Genomic DNA, 20085 nt, shown 5'->3' with positions numbered 1-20085 from the left:
GCTCAGAAATGCAGCATTTAAGAAACAACAGTTAAAATGAAAGTCGTCTCGGAAAGGTTTTGGTGAAATCTAAGAATTCTGGCAGGCAATCTGGTTGATCTTGCTTTGAAAGCATCCATAGTTCCTTATCACAACAGTAAGAAAGTGAAAGAGTTATCTCTATTATCAATTTGATGTTTCTGCCTACAAGAGAAAATCTGCAGATGTTGGAAATCCGAGCAACACACATAAAATGCTGGTGGAACTCAGAAGGCCAGGCAACATCTGTGGAGAAAAATACAATCAACGTTTCAGCCCGAAACATTAACTGTACATTTCCCCCCCCCCCACCCCCAATAGATGCAGCCTGGCCTGCTGAGTTCCTCTAGCATTTTGTTGATGTTTTCACCTCTTGAGTTTTGACTCAAAGTTAGCTCAGCTCTTGTCTGGTAATACTTTGAATCGTAAAGTCTATGTTTTATCATATTTACTCCAGAACACTTAAGCCTATCACAAATCTGCCAAGTCATAGTGCAATCCCATTCCCTGCTAATTTTCCCTAGAATCAGTTAGAACACAGAACACAGAATAAACAGCAACAGACCCACAGGGTCTGCATTGAATATGATGCTAAATCATATTCTGTCTGTACATGATCCATTTCCCTCCATTCCATGCAGTTTTCATGTAGTTTTAACAGCCTCTTAACTGCCACCATTTCACTTGATTCTTCCATGCACCTAGTAGCCTGTTTCAGACACCTAACATGTCTGTGATTTTAAAAAAACCTGTCCCACACATCTCCTTTACAATTACCCCCTCTCACCTTGCTTTAAGTTCCTTGACATTCTTCGACATCACCGAGGACCTCACTTTCTCTGTACATACTGGCTATGTTGTTAAAAATGAACAACCATGTCTCTTTCACCTCAGACTGTTGGCATTAGTCCTCAAATCCTAAGGACTTTCTATAGGGACACAATTGAGAGCATCCTGACTGGCTGTATCATTGCCTGGTATGGGAACTGTACTTCCCTCAATCACAGGACTCTGCAGAGAGTGGTATGGACAGCCCAGCACTTCTGTAGATGTGAACTTCCCAGTGCATCGGTAGATGTAAACCTCCCACTATTCAGGACATTTACAGAGACAGGTGTGTAAAAAGGGCCCGAAGGATCATTGGAGACCCAGGTCACCCCAACCACAAACTGTTCCAGCTGCTACCATCCAGGAACCGCTACTGGAGCATAAAAGCCAGGACCAACAGACTCCAGGACAGCTTCTTCCACCAGGCCATTAAACTGATTAACTCACGCTGATTTGCATGTATTTCTGTGTTACAATTACTGTTCTATTTATTATAAATTACTATGATTGCACATTGCACAATTAGACAGAGATGGAACATAAAGATTTTTATTGCTCGTGCATGTGAAGGATGTAAGAAATAAAGTCAATTCAATTCAGATAATTCTCCAAATTTCTACTCTGTCAGTACCCCTCATAATTTTATAATGTTCCTGTTCCACCCATCAACACTCCCCAGATTCTACCACTCAACTTACATGGAGTCATTGAGCTCTGCAGCACAAAAACGGCGCCTTGACCCATCTAGTCTGTGGCAAACTGTTATTCTCCTCATCCCACTGACCTGCACTTGAGCCGTTGTCCTCCATACCCCTCCCAGCCATGTACTTATCCAAACTTCTCTTAAGTATTGAAATCGAACCCTCATCCGCCACTTCCATTGGGCAACTTGTTATATACTCTCTCTAGAGAAGAAGTACCTCTTCATGTTTCCCTTAAACATTTCACCTTTCAGCATTAATCCATGACCACTAGTTCTAGTCTCACCCAACCTCAGTGGAAAATAGCGCCTGCTTGCATTTACCTTATCTATACCACTCAATGCTTTTCTCATTCTCCCGTACTCCAGGAAAATTGCTACATTCTGCAGCAATTTAGACAGGCCAATTAATCCACTGACCAGCACATCTTTTGAGTGTGAAAGGATCTGAATATGTACCACCCAGTGAAATCCCATACTGCATGGAGAACATTCAAACTCCATGCAGGCAACATTGAATATCTGGGTCTCTGGGCTGTGAGACTGAGGCCCAACCAGCTGCTCCCCCCCCCCCCCCCCCGTACAGTCCTAAATGTTATATACTTCATATTGTCACATAAGGAATGAGACTGTCAACTGTAGATAAGGAAGTAAAGGAATTTATTTGCACACTTCCAATAGTTTAGCCAGTCATTGCAACAGAGGTAATTACTATTGCAATCAGGTAGTGTTTGTCATAACTTGCTGCACTGATGTTGACAGACATTTCGGTATTTCTGCAAATCCACCTCTTGTTTGCTTTGACTATAGTTGAGCGAAGATTTCATGGTTCTGCCAATTTCAGTCAAATATAATCTGGTTGAGTGTGGTTTTAATGGAGTTTGAATTAGAATGACCGGTCAGAGAGGGGAAAAAAACACCGCAATCTGGTCGGAAAATGGGAAGTAATTTACATGTAAAATAATAACTGTGCTGTGAATACAGAGCGAGGCAATATTTATAGAAGTGTCCAGAACAGAGTATTGCATGTGTTGTGTTACATTTCTTATCAACATGGTATTTATCTATTCAGCATTCCTTGTATCAGGGTTACTGTAGGTCCATTTACAACCCCGGCACAGGTCAGACGGAAAGAAAATTTGTGCCAAGCAAATTTTGCCCACTATTTATTAGAGTCATAGAATCAGAGAGTAACTCAGCAGAGGAAACAGCCCCTTCAGCCCATATCCCTTGTAAACTTTCCTATTGAAGTACCTGTCCAAATATTGCTGCCTTTCTCCCCCCAATGTAAGCTGCTTTTTTCACCTTTCATTCTACCAAATTGAAACCCAGCTCTGGTCAAACTGACTCAAGATAGTAGTCAAAAACTTACGAACCTTAGTAACAGAACAAATAGGTCAGAAGCTGCTAATTGCATCAAAGCAGAATGCTAAATATAGCGTATAGTTACAAGGAAAGTGAAGTGCAGGTTGACAACTAAAGTGCAAGTGACGTTGTGACAAGACAGTTAATGAAAAGCTTTTTAATAGCAGTGTCCCAGCTATTTAAGTTATGACTGATGATTTTAATGGAACACTGTTCACATTGTCAGTGAACCCTGTGATGATGTGACCTTGGTAAATTACACTCGCTGTAAGTACATGTGCAGCACTGCACAAAGTTTAGGAGCTTGCTCCATTTTGTGCTGAACGTATGCATCCATGAGGGAAGACATGATTGTGAAGAGTAAATTGTGCTGCCTGCAAACTATTGCAACATCCTCTGAAGCTTGTTTCCCAAGGCTGAAAATCCAGAGAGAAGACTTTGTTAACGGCAGTTTAGCAGTGAGTGAGTGGCTGCTCACTGCATTGTGGAATTTGTCTGTGTTGAATGAGAGAATGGCACTGGATGCCGCTGATGCATTGGCAACCTGTCTTTGAGTCAATGAGATGATAATTTAAAACTCCATATGCCCTACCATCCTGAGGTTTGGACCTTCTGTGGGCACCTGCAGAGTTTCCATGACTGATAGTTAGAATCTCACTGTTTCCATTAGGTATTCCAACCATCCTGAAAAATGTGAAATGCTTGCTTTCATTCCTCCTACACTGATATATTTTTCAAACAACCCCTTTAGCTATATTGAAAGCTAAACTTGCACAGGCTACACAAGAACAAACATTTAAATTCATCGACATTTGATTCATGCTGGGCTCAGTATCAGAGCATTCCAATGGCTGAAAGCTTTGGAATGATGCTCACAAGGTGGAATGCCTTCTCTTTCCTCCTCCTCCTCCTCCCATGTTAAAAGCCCTGTATATTTTTTTTTAATGGATCTTCCAGTCAGGCTGTAAATGAAATGTAATTTTGGATAAGCTTACCATTTGAACTCTGCTTCAGACTTGGATGGTGTTGCTTGAATTGGCAGCTTTAGCAGACAACAATCAATGTGCTGCTTTGGAGTTTAAATGATTTATACTGTAGATAAGGCTCAATTTTCATCTTTAGCCCTGCAAGCATTGTGCAAGACTGCTCTGAGCATGTATCAGGTGAATTCTCAAAGCTGAAATTGATAGAATTTTGTTCGGCACAGATAATGATGAAAATAGAGCAAAAAGGTAGTGTAGAGGTTGGTAACAAATCAGCCGCTCAATGACAGAACTTGCTGAATGAGCTGAATAGAGGTCACATGCTCTTATTTTCCCAGGCGCAGTTTCCAATCTACTGCTACAAACGATGAAAATATACACAACCACACGGAAACTTTTATCCTGGCCTTCTTGACTGTAGTCCAAGAGTCTTTCTTTCATCAGTATACAAACACGTTCTTGGATGCACATTTACAATTTTGTTGGAAACAGTAATAAACATCCCATTTTGTTCACAGAGAGGTAGAGGAGATCTGTTCATCATCATGTAATGTGAAAGCTGACAACAATTTATATATTTAATTTATTATGCTGGACTCTGTTCACCTTGGAAAGCTGAGGTGAGGTAAGTATTGGTCACTGTCCAGGAGGGGATAGAGGTATCCACCAGTTAAGTTTGGAATTGCTAAAATAAAAGTGGAAAACACTGGAGATGTTTAGAAGGTCAGGCAGCATCTGTAAAGAGAGGAACAGTGTTCGAATTTCAGGTCAATAAATTATCACAGGAAATGCTTCTGGCTCCTGTGCAAAGTGATGGCTCATAAGAATTTATTCTTGTGTTGCCATAGTCACATTTAGAATCACTAAATCAATCTGATAATCATTAGATTTTCCTTTGGTCGGTCATACTTTAATGAGAAAATCTCAGTCCACTCCATATGGCACTTAAAACAGGTTAGAATTACCCTACTAATGATGTATTCCTGCAAGCATAACCCTGCTCAGTACAACTGTAGCTTTTGAATTTTGGTGCATGAGCTTGCCTGAACAGCCAATTGCAGAAAGCTACCGTCCATGAGATTATGACTGACACCTCTCAGTCAGAATCCCACCCAAAATGTATACCCATTAAAATAAGGATAAAACTCATGGCTTGTGGAATTGTCTATCGTTTAGATTACAATCAGTTAAAACTATTTAGGGTATTTTTAAAAGATGGATGCTTAGACTGACTTAGAAGTATTAAATTAAGCAAAACTAAGCTAAGTCTTGTTTAAATATTTGCAAATATTTCAGAAATCAGATTGAATGAAATGTAACTTGGCTAAAAACAGAACTTTTTGACCTGACACTTGTTCTACAACGTATATAATGAATTTCACGTGTTGACAAGTTTGCCACAATTCCACTTTCAACTTCATGGGCAATCCTCTGTCTCAAAACTATATTCTCAGTCTCTCCCCATACCCAAAGTCAAGTTTATTATGACATGCACAGGTGTAATTTAAAAAAATTACTTGCAGCAACATCACAGACACATATCATTAGAAACACAACATTCACAAGAAAAATTAAAATAAAGCATTAATTTAAAAAATATAGACCACAATTAGAGAAAAAAAGAAGCAATGTCCATTGTAGTACTAAATGATCAGAGTGTTATCGTGCTGAGATAGGAATTAGGGTTGAACAAATCAGTTCAGTCAACTGAATGGTTGAAGGGAAATAACTGTTCTTAAGTCTAATGGTATGGGATTTCAGGCTCCTGAATCTTCTGCCTGATGATAGTTTCAAGAAGATGGCATGACCCAGGCGGTGGGGATCTTTGATACTTTGATACCCCAAGCTTAAAATATTCAGTGGCTTCTTAATGGTGTTGTGAAAGAAATCATTCAAGGTATATTTTTCACTTTAGAAGAAGTAATGCAATAATTTGCAATGCTTTAGGCAATTTTTTATTTCTCAGGAAGCATCATTAAGAAAAAGATGTTCTCCCAGGGCCAAGAGATGCAAGATGAAACATTTTTACATGCAAGCGAGGTTGCTAGAAGCAGAGTTAAACATGGTTTTAAAACAGAAATTAAATAGATAATTGACAGAAAGTCTGCAAAGGGCTGAGATTGTTTGACAGTGAGCAAATACAGATATAAAAGAATGGCTTCTCTCAGTGTTATTAGAACTCCATTGGCTGGAAATATATCCCCAGTCAATACTGCTGTATATGCTACGTAGTAGTGACAGATCTTCGTCATCCAAATCTTAATGTGCTGATTGCAGTGCATGAAACCAAGGATGAATTTTCAGATACCTGATCCACCCACCTTTCCCTTTTCCATTTTATGTGGCAAATGGATTTCAATACACTAATTGTGAAGTGATGTATTTTGGATAGTCAAACCAGCAAAGCTCTTATTCTATGAATGGTAGGGCACTGGGGAGGGTAATGGAACAGAGGAACATAGGAGTACAATGTATAGTTTGTTGAAAGCAGTGTCACCAGTAGACAGGATGGTAAGAAAAGCATTTAGCATTGCTGACCTTTAGTCAGGGCACTGAGTATAGGAGTTGAGACATAAAGTTGCAGCTGTACAAGTCCTTGATGAGGCTGCCCCTTGGTGCACTGTACAGTTTTGGTCACGATTATAAAACAGATCTAGTTAAACAAGAATAGAAAAGCTGTTGTCAGGAATAGAGGGCCTGAGTTACAAGGTTGTCCACGTCCATTGTCCAGGGAAACTAGGTCTTTATTTCTTGGCACATAGGAGGAGTGTTTAAATTTGTAAGAGGCATGTATAAGGTGAACAGTAACAGTCAATTCCCCAGGCTTGGGGAGTCCTCTTAGGGTGAGAGAGGAGAGATTTAGAAGAGACCTGAGGGGCAACTTTTTCAGACAGAGCGTGGTGAATATATGGAACAAGTTGGCAGAGGAAGTGTTTGAGGCAGGTACAGCAGTTTCATTTAAGAAGCACTTAGAGAGATGCAGGACATATACCAAATGCAGGTAAATGGGGCTGGTCAGGTGGGCATGGACTCATTGGGCCAATGGGCATACATCCATATTGTATAGCTTGATGACCTTGACTCTCACTCTCTCCTCTCTTCACCTTTCCCCCACTCATTAACCCCCATTTGCTCCATTGTCTCTCTCTTCCATCCTTTCCTCTCTTTCCCTTTTCTCCTTCTCTCGCTCTCACAACCTCTTTCATCCACCCTTTTCCCTCTGTTTTTGTCCAAGACTCTCTTTCCCACCTCCCCCCTCTCTGTTTCTGCCCTCCCCATTTCATCTCCCATGACCCCCTCAGCTTCCCAACCACCCACCATTTGCCAAGTAAAGAGAAAAATGACCAGTTAACCTATTTTTGGTTGAGGTACAAATGTTGGCTGGGGTGAAGATGCAGGTTCATGCCTTGGAACCTTTTACATTGACTTGAAAAGACAGCAAGGCTCAATTGAATAGTTTGCCTGAATGTCAGTACTTCTAGTGAGGCGCTGCCTCTATAGTGTTGCAGCAGAGTGTCATCTAAGGTTTTCGGTTCAAATCACTGGAGCATCACCAGAACCCATTGTCAACGCCAGGGTCAGTGTACTAACTCTGAATCGTGCTAACAACAGCATCCAGGGAAACTGTGGACATTTCTTAACTAGGTCTACATCTGTAAATTCTGCCCAAGTAAACAGTCCAGAAGAAAGCTTGCCAAATAATTCACATTGCTATCACATAACTCATTTATCCAAATGTAGCTGGAATACTACCATGAATACATTTCTCAGTTCATTTTCAGCTTCTGGAAGATGATCATGCATTTATTTTTATTGCTTTCATTTAGAGTAAAATCAATCCTTTCTAATCACCCTAGATATTGACTAACAGACATTGAAGCTGATGTTAATCATTATTTATGCCTCTAAGATCCACTAATGACACAAAATCAATGACAACAAAGCAATGGTTCGTTTTGTGGTTGGCACCCTTGCCTTCTTATGCAGGTGCCAGTCGTTGCTTTGTTGTCTTACCCAGATATTAATCAGCAGTGTTTACAGAATCGGGAAACTCACATTGATAGTTTACATTTGCAGACCCAGAGATCCAGTGGACATTGTTGCCTCTCTGTTTTTTCCCAACTTGAATTAGAAGTTTTGTATTTGCCTTTACTATTCCACTTGCCCTTACGATTATAACAGTATTTCCCTTTCCTTGCTTAACTAATTTTCTCTCTTAGCTCCTTTTCACGCTATAGTTTTACATTTTGGAGTTCTAATGTCAAGTGAAATCAATGTGTTCATGCATTTAACCCTGTGGTGGCCACTATGCTGCTGAATAGCACTGTCATCTTAATTGGATCACTTAACTTTTACTGTTCTCTGGGAAGCAATTTTTCAATGCCGGATTCAGTTATTCAGCACTGGAATGTTAACTTACGTGAGAATACACATCCGTACTTATCTGCGTTGCTTTATCAACAGAGTAATATTCACCTTTAAGACAGATTGGTTCATGTGCCACTCGAGAAAGTATTTGGGGGTGGTTGGCACGCCAAGGCTGCACTGAGGGGGAACTGCACTATTAGTATGTCATTTCCAACAAAACACTAGATCAGGCTGTCTGCTTGTTAGTACTTTGCTGTTTTTGCAGCTGTGATTTGCAGAAATTATCTGCCATGTTTCTTTCATTACCATGAAAGAAGCTGTTTCAAAAGTGGTTCATTAGTTGTGAAGTGCTTTGTGATGTCTCAAAGGCAGCTAACAGTCTGTTTGAATGCACCTTTCATTTCTTTGTTTAATGCTAAAATACCTGTACGATTGAGTCTGATATGTGTCTGCCTTTTTCAATAATTGTAGAGAGGACATAGTCAATGCAGTTAACGCTCTCTACTCACAATAAAAACATCAACACAGCTAATGATTACAAAAATCCAGAACCCCAACGCTGGAACAGTAGCATAGGTGAGGATTACCACAGGTTAACTTTCTGCTGCCAGTGTGTACCTAAGTACTGGAGAGCTAGGGATCTTAGTTTTGTTTTGTGAGCAACAATCTGCTGAAGCAACTCAGTGGGTTGAGCACCATTTGTGGAAGGAAAGGAATTGTCGACATTTCAAGTGGGCAGTTCCTTTCCTCCCACTGATAGTACGTGACCTGCTGAGTTCCTCCGTCAATGTAACACACACAATAGGCTGGAGGACTGAGTCCTGATGAAGGGTCACAGTCCGAAACGTCAGGAGTTGACTCTTTTCCATAGGTGCTGTCTGGCCTGCTGAGGTCCTCCAGCATTTTGAGTGTGTTGCTTTGGATTTCCAGCATCTGCAGATTCCCTCAGGTTTGTGATACACTCATCAGAGTGTTGCTCCAGATTCTAACATCTTCAATATCTTGTGTTTCCAGTAAATCCGTTTTTTAATTCACCAAGTTGCAGTGCAAAACTTTGTTTTGTGTGCCAGCATCATTACGGTAGTATATTGAGTGGTACAAGGGAAAAGACTTACAAGATGTAATATAATAATATAACAAATAAAATATTATGTTTACAATGGAAATGTAAAGCAAGCAGACAATAAAGTGAAGGCTAAAACAAAGTAGATTGTGAAGTCAAGAGTCCATGTTAAGGTATGAGGAGACAGTTCAGTTGTTTTATAACAGCAGGACAGAAGCTCTCCTTGAGCCTGTTGGTATGTGCTTTCAGGCTTTTGTATCTTCTGTCTGATGAAAGGGGTTGAAGAAAGAACATCCAGATAGGTAAGGTGGCTGCTTTACTGAGGCAGTGAAAAGTACAGGCAGAGTCCATGGAGAGAAGACTGGGAAGCTTTATCTATTAAGATTAGCTCATTTGTTCATTATGTGCCATGTTATATGATGTGGGTGATCATGGTGTTTACATAACCATGACTTCTTGGTAAATTTTTCTACAGAAGTGGTTTGCCATTGCCTTCTTTTGGGTAGTGTCTTTACAAGACAGGTAACCCCAGCCATTATCAATAATCTTCAGAGTACGTCTGCCATTTTGTCGTTGGTCACATAAACAGGACTTGTGATAAGCACCAGCTGCTCATATGTCCGTCCACCACGTGACCCTAAACCGGGGGTCGGCAACCTGCGGCTCCCGAGCCATTTGTGGCTCTTTCACCTCTGTGCTGCGGCTCCCTGTGGCTTTGGGAAATAATTGGTCAGTATTTAATTAAAATGTATTTTATGTTAGTTTGTTAGCTTTTGAAATGTAATTCTAAATTTGAAGATTATGGTGATCTTGTACAATGTAAGTGTGGCGACACATTTTCTGACACATCCGAAACGGCTCTCAATTAGCCAGCATTCCGGCTAAGGGAGATTGCCTACGGGGGTTTGTGAGTACGTGTCTTTTGCAGCATCTGCGTCCATGGGGGCTGGGTTGAGGGAGGCTTAGAAGCAAGGCTGTTTAGTTCGAATAAAGTTATTCGACTGCAGTTTACTGACTGCCTGAACACACCGCTGCAACGTGTTTTTATCGCTATTAATATACGTCACCACTGCCAATACCTGACACCCGCCAGTGCGCGATTTCTTTAATTTTTCGATCCAAGGTAAGCCAACTATGGAGAATTCTAAAAAAAGAAAAGTGACTGAAGAAAACAGAACGTTTAATGATACGTGGACAGATTCATTTGCTTTCACTGTTGACGAGACTGGTTTACCGGTATGCTTAATATGCAATGAGAAACTAGCAAACAACAAAAAGTCAAATGTCGCAAGGCATTTCCAGAGTAAACGCGCAGCCTTTGCTCAAAAATATCCGGATGGAGATGAGAGAAAAAAAGCCGTTTCGGAACTGATGCGGAAGGTTGATCTGAGCAAAAATCATTTCCAGAAATGGATGAAGTCAGGAAAATCAACGACATACGCCAGTTATATTGCCGCTCAGGAAATAGTCAGGCACGGGAAGCAGTTTACAGATGGTGAATATATAAAAGAATCTTTCATTAAGATTTCAGAACATCTATTCACGGACTTTAAAAACAAGAGTGAAATTGTGCAGAAAATCAGGGATATGCCCCTCTCTGCAAAGACTGTCAAAGACAGAACCATAAAAATGGCAGAAGACATCACAAGACAGCAAATTAAAGACATCAATTCAGCTGTGGCCTACTCGATTGCCTGTGACGAGTCTAAAGACAAAGGCGATATTGAACAAATAGCGTTGTTCTGCCGGTATGTAAACTCTGCCGGGCCACAGGAAGAACTGATTGAGTTGATACCTCTAAAAGACCAAACACGGGGGGAGGACATCTGTGAGGCTGTCTTGAATTGTTTAAGAGCCAAAGGAATAAAGACCACCCATCTGGTGTCAGTAGCTACTGATGGGGCTCCGAATATGACGGGAACGCACAAGGGATTTGTGGCTTTACTGCAGAAGTCGCTGGACAGAAAGCTGCTGACTTTTCACTGCATCTTGCACCAAGAGGCACTGTGCGCTCAAACATTTCCTCCGGAATGCACAGAAGTAATGGATGTTGTCATTCAGATTGTCAATAAAATAATGGCAAAAAGTTTAAATCACCGTCAATTCCGTTTGTTACTGGACGAGATGGAAAGCGCATATTCTGATCTCCTGCTGCACAACAAAGTCCGGTGGCTGTCCAAAGGGGAGGTGCTGAAACGCTTTGTCGCGTGTCTGGAAGAAGTGAAAACTTTCCTGGGCAGCAAAGGGCTCAACTTTCCTGAGCTGGAACAGCCAGGGTGGCTGGAAAAGCTACACTTCATGGTAGACATGACAGCGCACCTGAACACGCTGAACACAGCTCTTCAGGGGAAAGGACGCACAGCCCTGCACATGTTGGAGGATGTCTTGGCATTCGAGCGCAAGTTGACAGTGCTTGCCAGAGATTTACAGAAAGGCACTTTGTCTCACTTCCCCAATTTGAGAGAGTTCAAACAAGGTCACGACATGATAATTTCGGAGTATTTACATTCTGCAATCATCGCAATGCAAACATCGTTTGGGAAACGCTTCTGTGAGTTCAGAGAGGAAAAAAACACATTATCCTTCCCGGTCACTCCCTTAAGCATCGATCCTTCCCTACTGAATACGACTGCATTGGCAGGTGTGAGTCAACCTGATCTTGAGATGGAACTGGCCGACATAGCCGACAAAGACATATGGGTGTCCAAGTTTAGACGCTTGACAGCAGACCTTGAAGATGTTGCCCGTCAGAAGGCCGTTCTTGCTCAGAATCACAAATGGAGTGATATTGAAAACCTTCCAAATCCGGACCAACTTGTGTTTGAAACATGGAATGCTGTGCCCGACATTTATGTAAACATGAAAAAGTATGCGCTTGGAGTCCTGTCGATCTTTGGATCCACATATGTATGTGAGCAGGTGTTCTCCAACATGAACTTTATTAAAAACAAACATCGCGCACGCCTCACAGATGACAGCTTGCGATCCTGTGTAAAGATGAAGGTGACGTCATACAGCCCTGATGTGCAGACGCTGTGCGCTGAGGTCCAGGAGCAGAAATCCCATTAACCAAGTATGATAAATATTTTAATTGCCTATTATTTTATGTATATTCATATTTTTTCATTGTTCAGTGAAATAGTCCTTTTATTTTTCAGGCTGACAGCTGGCTGATGTTATTTTTGGTTTGCTGCTGGCGGAAAATTTAAGTTCGGCGTTTTTCATAAATACAAGAAGGACTCAAATAGACATTGAGTATTTTACTTAAAAGTAACTTTCAACCCAACGTCTTTTTTTCGGAGTTCAAAATGTTTTTGTTGCATGCAGAAATGTAATTTCGTTTTCTCTGCAGGAGTTCATCAATTTCATAAATGCAACACATTATAGTTTGTTTATACATAGCATAAAGGCAAAAAAAACGTTGTATGCAGTGTTATTTCATTTTAAATGTCAAACGGGTTTTGCGGCTCCCAGTGTTTTCTTTTCTGTGGGAAACGGGTCCAAGTGGCTCTTTCAGTGGTAAAGGTTGCTGACCCCTGCCCTAAACGGAAGGCTAAGCAGGTGCTACACCTTGTCCATGGGTGACCTGCAAGCCTGCGAAAGGCAGGAGCACCTTACACCTCCCTTGGCAGAGATGTATCTCCATCCCACCATCCAACTAATTAAGATTATGTATTTCAAAGACCTCTACTTCAAGCTTTGTGAAATAAATCCAGCACCTGGAAATTACAACCTCACCAAAAGGTGTCTCCTGATCTTGAAATAGGAAAAAAATACGAAACTTACAATGTATTTCAGTATCTTAAAATTAAGTGACACCTGTCTTGGTAATATTCCCGGAGGGACCAATGAGGTGTGACTTTCCTTTCTATTCACGAGGTTTAGCATGATTCATTTAGAAAAACAATATTTGTAATTCAGCACTTACTCTAATATGTACTCTGTACATACAACCACAACACATTTGCAACCAGTATACTATCAGCACGCTAATGTATCTTGACAGGAGCAAAGACTGACTAAATGGTGGAGATGAAATGGACCTTATTTGCTCTTTGATGTGTTCAATCATTTGTAAGGTGTTTTTCATATCATCTTTGTAAACATTTGCATGCAAACTGGCTGAGAAGGGAAAGGAATTAAAATGGTGTTCTTCGCCATTGCATAGAGTGAATCGCACTTGTTTATTGAATGCAGTTAAAATCAGAAAATAGGAATTGGTAATACAATATTCAGAAAGCTGTATTTGGATCTCAGATAGTTATTAAAACTGTACCATTCAATTGACCTGAAACAGGTCACCTGTTTGTGGTGATCTAGAGTTTAAGGTCCCACATCACAGGAAAAGCATCAGTCTCCTGTCAAGGAAATATACTTACCACATCTGAGTGCTGGTTAAATATTATTATTGATAGGGAAAGTGAGCCCTTTTCCTCGATAAAACTGTTCGGAAAAAGTATTGATAAATTGAAAGCATTGCCAGTTCACTCTGAATTTTACAGTCCATTTATGTCAATGTAAAGCCGAAAATGCTTGCAAGGTCACAGAATGTAAGATAAATAAGACATAGCACTGGAGGATTAAAGAGATTGCTGTGGATCCACAATAGCGAAGGATCTACTACACCAATTCAACATTGCCTTTCTTTTTCTTTAACAGTGCCGGAGTTGGAAGGACCGGGTGTTTCATTGTAATAGACGCCATGTTAGAGAGGATAAAGCATGAGAAAACTGTAGATATTTATGGTCATGTAACACTAATGAGATCACAGAGGAATTACATGGTTCAGACTGAGGACCAATATATCTTTATTCATGATGCACTGCTTGAAGCAGTGACTTGTGGAAATACCGAAGTGCCAGCAAGAAACCTGTACGCATACATCCAAAAGCTGACACAAGTGGAGCCAGGAGAAAACGTCACCGGGATGGAACTGGAGTTCAAGGTAATCAAGAAGATCCTTGTTAACCAAATTTTGACTACCTATTTGCAAGTCTGAAGTTACACCTGCGCATCTGTAACTTTAGAATTGCAGACAGTTAATTAATCAGAAAATTGTTACTTTGCAGAAGTATCATGTTTTTATTCACAGAGTGTCATTACAACACAGAAGACAAATGGTTAACCTAGTCCATGCCTCGCCTCTGTGGATCAATCCATTTGGTTCCCAGCATCTCTCTCTCTACCTGATGTTTTGCAAATATTTTTCTTTATGCATATCTAATTTATTTCAGAGTTCCAACACCACTGTAAAGTTTTGAATCATGCCCTTTCAAGTGGGTTAACAGAGCACAAGGTTGTGCGGGGGTGGGGGGGTGTCAATGAACACTGCAGAATCTTGCGACATATGAAGTTTCAAAGCATTAGGCACCATGAGCAGACCCTGCCCACTGAAAGGTTGATCTGTTATGCACTTCTTTATCTTAGAGAGTCAATGGGAAACCAGATCTGCATTGCAGGGGGAGCCCAGGGATGGGGAAAACTTTGATTAGCCAACCATGGGAAAAAGACTAAGTGCATTTCCCTTATCTAAACCTCTCATGATTTTATACACTTCTGAGCTCCACTAAATACACTCCTCTTCTGCCTAACCTCTCCTTATAACTTAATGCCCCGAGAACAGGCAACATCCTTGTAAATGGGTACGGCACAGTGGTGTGATGCTATTGCAATACATGGGTTCAATTCTGCTGCTGTGTGTAAGGAGTTGTATATTCTCCCCATGACTAAGTGGGTGCTCTGGTTTCCTCCACACTCCAATCATGTACAGGTTAGTAGGTTAATTGGATTCATGGGTGTAATTGGATGGCGTGGGCTCATTTGTCCCTAAGGACCAGATACCATGCTGTATCCCTAAAAAAAAATAATAAAAATTTTCTGCACTCTTCCCAGCCTAATATCATCTTACCTGTGGCAGGGTGAGCTGGCTGGAAGTCTTCGGGAGAGAACTGGCCAAGAAATGGATGATCCGGGAGGAGAGAGAGACATTGGTTCTGGGGTGATCTACATCAGATCAGTGGAGTACAGCCAGGTTGAGCAGGATTCAGAGCAGCTGAGAGTGGGGTAGTGACCACGAGTGGAAACACTGGAGGAGAACTATCGAAAATGCTGAGTCTGTAACCCAGTAAGGCCCCACGAGGCAGGTTGAGAATCATGCTTTGCAACCTGCTTAAGCAAGTCCAATTAAGTAATGAATAAATAATCCTATCTGCTCAGTGTGTTCTTCACATTTTTCAAAGATGTTATAACCTAGTTAGCCCATTTGCCATCAATTCTCTTCTGCAAAATTCCACACTCATTTTTAACCTGATTGAAGCTGCAAAGTGTATTGAGATCTATAAAAGAGTACATCCTCAGACTATTTATTTTGTTTATCCACAGCGTCTAGCCAACACTAAAGCTCACACATCAAGATTCATTAGTGCCAATCTTCCATGTAACAAATTTAAGAATCGCCTTGTTAATATTATGCCATATGAATCCACAAGAGTATGTCTACAGCCAATCAGAGGAGTCGAAGGCTCAGATTATATCAATGCAAGTTTCATCGATGGTTACAGGTAAGTGAAAACTATGATGCACTCGCATAAGAATGTACATAGAATGTAGGCAGAAATAAAATGAGATTATTTGACCCTTTGTGCCTTCTGCACCATTTAAAAAAATCATGGGTGACTGTCTACCCTTGTGCCACTTTCCTGTATCTTTTTCCCTTAATATCCAATATATGACTTGAATATACTTAGCACAGTACCTCTACTCATCTCCGGGTGGGATATTTTGAAAATTCACTAACCTCTATATGTCACTGTTCCTTCACTGTGTCAAAGTCTTGGAATCCACTCCCTGACAACCCTATGGAAACACCCACACCTCAAGAACTGCAGTGCTTCAAAAAGGCAGCTCACCACCCTTCCACCCACCTCCCCAAGGGCATGGAGGGATTGGCAGTTAAGTGCCAGCGAAGCCGTCATCCCTTGATTAAGTAATTAAAAAAAGTAATTTTTTACCATTTCAGTTTTGGACTAGCCTGTCGTTCTGAGACTGATCCCAGTTAGGAGCAACATTTTTTCTTCATTCCCCTTGGCAACAAGAATGTCTCTCCTTCTAAATTCAAAAGTTCAGGCCTAGTCTGCTGACATTTCCTTGTAGAACGATGGCTTCCAGCCTTAGCAGTCTACATTGCATTTCCTCTGCTGTAACTGTATTCTTTCTTGCACAAGAAGATCTCAACTGCTGACAAAATTCCAGCTGCACCTGTCGTATTCACAGAAGACAGACTTTGCCTCAATAAGTTCCTGTCCTCTAATTAACATCTGCTGGCAACCGACCCTCAACCCCACACTTCCTCCGACCTTGAGCCTCTGTTTATTCTGCAGGCATTTGAATTTTTTCCCTTTTCTCATCCTGTACTCAGTCAGAAGACAATGTTCTACCCAGGTATAAAACTTGGTCTAAGTTGGCCAAAGCTTTTGGCATACTTCACAGAGATGGATAAGCACACCCTTGCCAAAAGCTTCCCAGGTCAGCACCTTTCTACATGACCTTATGTCAAGCACATTATCAGCAGTCTGGAGCTACCTATTAGCTAGTTTGCTTAGGATAGCATATTGTCTTGGTTAAAAGGCATTAGTGAATCAGATGGGTTTGACAAAAAAAATGGTAGTTTAAATACCACTGTGTTATTGTTTTTAGTCCAAATTTATTTTGATAATTGAATTTTAATTCCTAGTTGCCATGTTAGAAATTTGCAATGCAGAATCATTAGTCCAAACCTATTAATTACTGTCTCAGTAATATAACCACAATGGTACCATGTTTCATAATATGCCCCTGGCATAATGGAGCCTTGTATACAGGTACAATAAACAGTGGAATTGGAATGAATTCCAGTTAAAAATAATTGTTGACTAACAACCCCAAACATTGAATATTCAGAGAATTTACTGTATGTTTGTTCATATTTTAATATTCAAATATAAACATAAGCATAAGGTTTTTTGCTTTTCTATGATAAATTACTATGACAAACTCTGCAAGATTAAGGGCAGATTTTTGTAGAACAGAGGTGAAACCTCCCTGGTTTCCTTGGCTCGGGAATACACACTCTGGTCCCGCCAAACCACGGGACTGAGAAGGCACTCCCAGCTCCAACCCCGGTTTGTGTGGATGCTGTGTAAGTTACTACTCTGTTACAACTCAGTGCCAAGAAATAACAGACATCACACTGGATATAATTAAAGGAATTAGGTTTATGAATCTTAACTAAAGGGTTAAGAAAAGAAAGAAGAAAAAAACAAAAAGGGCCCATTATAATTAAACAGTCAAATGTGTATAAGTTGGAGCTCAACTCTTCCCAAAGTTCACATTCACCGATCCTCAGTCAATCTCGGCACCTGATTCCACTGAATCATGGTCCCCCACCAGGTCGAATCCTCGACCAATTCTCTCCACCATCTTCTCTTTTCAAACAAAGGACCCAGCTCACACTCCAAAGCACCCGCTATCTAACCAAAACCCAGCTGCTGCTTCTACGGAAAGACCATTACGTCAGCAGTGAAGCCTTTCCCTAGGGTGTTACAGAGGATTCCAAAGAAATTAAGAAAGTAAGTTGTTTAACATATCGGGGCTGTGCTTGTATTCTAAGCTTAAGATATTGATTTATAAGGCCCTTGGAATCATAAAGTTATCTAGCCCTGGAGGATATTTGTCCTAGATGGTTAGTCCATCAAGAAGCCACCCTATATTCCCTTGCTTATCCTCCCTCTGCAATGTTTTCTCTTGAAGGCCATTATTAAATCTGTGTTAGTCTTCGTTCTCATATCTAATTCTCCTTGCATAAACTAACGGTATACCCTCTGATAATAGATTCTGTGGCCACTGGAAATTATTCTCTGTATGTAAACAATTCATGATTCTAAACTCTATAAATTCTTCAGTTAACCATCCCTGCTCCCATCATCTTCCAATCTCTCCTTGCAGCTGTCACTCTGAACCTCTCTTGTAAATCTCTTGTGCCCTCTTCTCTGCCTCCCCTAGTCAGCGAAGCCTGAGATGAGATTATTCTTTACAAATTATAAACCATACATAGAATTGACCAACAATGAATTGCAAATGATTTCTCAAATGCAGTAATGAGATTACTGTAATTATTTTTACACATCAGTGACTTGCAGTAGTTGGTGGCCAAATTGATAGTGGGAGTTGGTCCAAAATTAAATTAAAGTAAAACATTTTAAGAAGAGTCCATTATCTCTGGGTATTGGCTGACAATGAGTTCTTTGGTCTTTTGTTCTGTTATATCTTATTTTGATATACTCATCACTTTGTAATCATTTGCAGGTGGTCATTATTCAACACATCAATCTTTACCTCAGTAATATATCTAATTTCTAATTTAATAATGTTCCTGTCTGATAATTAATTTACTTTGAAATATTGCAGTTACATTAAAAGGGACTAAATATCTTTTAAATCATTTCCAGGCAGTCATGGTTCTGAGTCTTATCTGAGTATCTCATTAGCTTCCCATCTTGTAACCCCCAGATTCTCTTTCACACAATGATTCCCAGCTGTGACTTTACCAGGACAAAGTAACTCAACTTTAATGACAGGTGCTTTATATATCCTCTTATTCAGCAATCTGAACAATGCTGGAATGACTTTCTGTGTTATCACTGAGATAATCATTTCTACATTGACGTAGAACAAATCTCACTGTAGTAAGGATCAAATTTTTGACTTGTCATTGTAAACACTCTAATGCAAAGTCTTTATCAACAAGCATAACACAATAGTGCTTATTCCATTAGTTTATCTGCTAAGGTATTACACAGTACAAAGACACATTTGTGAACCTACAGAGATGTGATTAAAACATAATTATATCCCTAATTGAATATTAAAATATGCAGAAACAAAACTGTTTTGTTTAATATTTTATCAAGTCTCCTCTTCCATTGGCTTCTCTTTACAATAAAATGTGTTTTATATAATAATCATTGTTTTAATTGAGTATCTGAAAAGTAGGCCAGACTTGTAAAGAGTGAGGAAGGTTGGCAAATTTGTCATAAAAGGGAACAATGTAGCTGTATGCTTATTCTGGTTTGTTTTGTTTGCAGGCAGCAGAAAGCCTACATAGCCACACAGGGACCCCTAGCAGAGACAACAGAAGATTTCTGGAGAATGCTTTGGGAACATAATTCAACAATTGTGGTTATGCTCACCAAGCTTCGGGAGATGGGCAGAGTAAGTGTCTTCTACTTCATTATAACTCACACCTGGAGCAAGCACTCAGTATCTACTGTGTAATATCTTCAAGGATCGAGGATAAACATTATTTGCCAGATACGTGGAATTGGTCAGGACATGACATGCAGCAAAAATAATAGCGTTCAACGATTATAATGTATTATATAGAAAATGAAGCTAGAGGTTTAAGTATGGTTATGGAGTAAATTGTACAGAAGTACCAGCATGTATTTACAATGTAAACAGCAATATTAAAAATGGTTTAAAATGTTTATAGTGCAGTGCTGTGGGTAAGAGATAGAAAAACTGGGGGGTGGGTGGGGGGACATTGGAAATAACTAGAATGGTTGATCAGATGGTTGATGTTTTTTGTTATTATAGCCCTATAACGCTTTCCAGCAGGGAGCTATTGGAGTTGGCAGTTTGCAGGCTGGGTAGCATCCGAAGTGATTTTCCTGCCCAGTTCTTTGTCTTACTACAGATTAATTTTAAAACCCCCATAACGAAGG

The 20085-nt window shown here is 40.3% G+C and overlaps 1 protein-coding gene across 4 annotated transcripts in view; it reads left to right on the top strand.

Moving 5' to 3' along the window:
• LOC132396773 (receptor-type tyrosine-protein phosphatase delta) overlaps positions 1–20085 on the top strand; it is a 635525-nt gene that overhangs the window by 579745 nt on the left and 35695 nt on the right. For all 4 annotated transcript variants that reach the window (XM_059974654.1, XM_059974652.1, XM_059974656.1 and 1 more), the window contains 3 exons: positions 13985–14270; positions 15707–15885; positions 19447–19573. In XM_059974654.1, coding sequence (XP_059830637.1) covers positions 13985–14270; positions 15707–15885; positions 19447–19573 — 592 coding nt within the window. The remainder of the gene's footprint in view (positions 1–13984; positions 14271–15706; positions 15886–19446; positions 19574–20085) is intronic.

The sequence above is a fragment of the Hypanus sabinus genome, chromosome 7 (assembly GCF_030144855.1).
Source record: "Hypanus sabinus isolate sHypSab1 chromosome 7, sHypSab1.hap1, whole genome shotgun sequence".
Lineage (NCBI taxonomy): Eukaryota > Metazoa > Chordata > Chondrichthyes > Myliobatiformes > Dasyatidae > Hypanus > Hypanus sabinus.
Note: the sequence above shows the minus strand (reverse complement) of the source record. Positions and strands in the feature narration are given on the sequence as shown.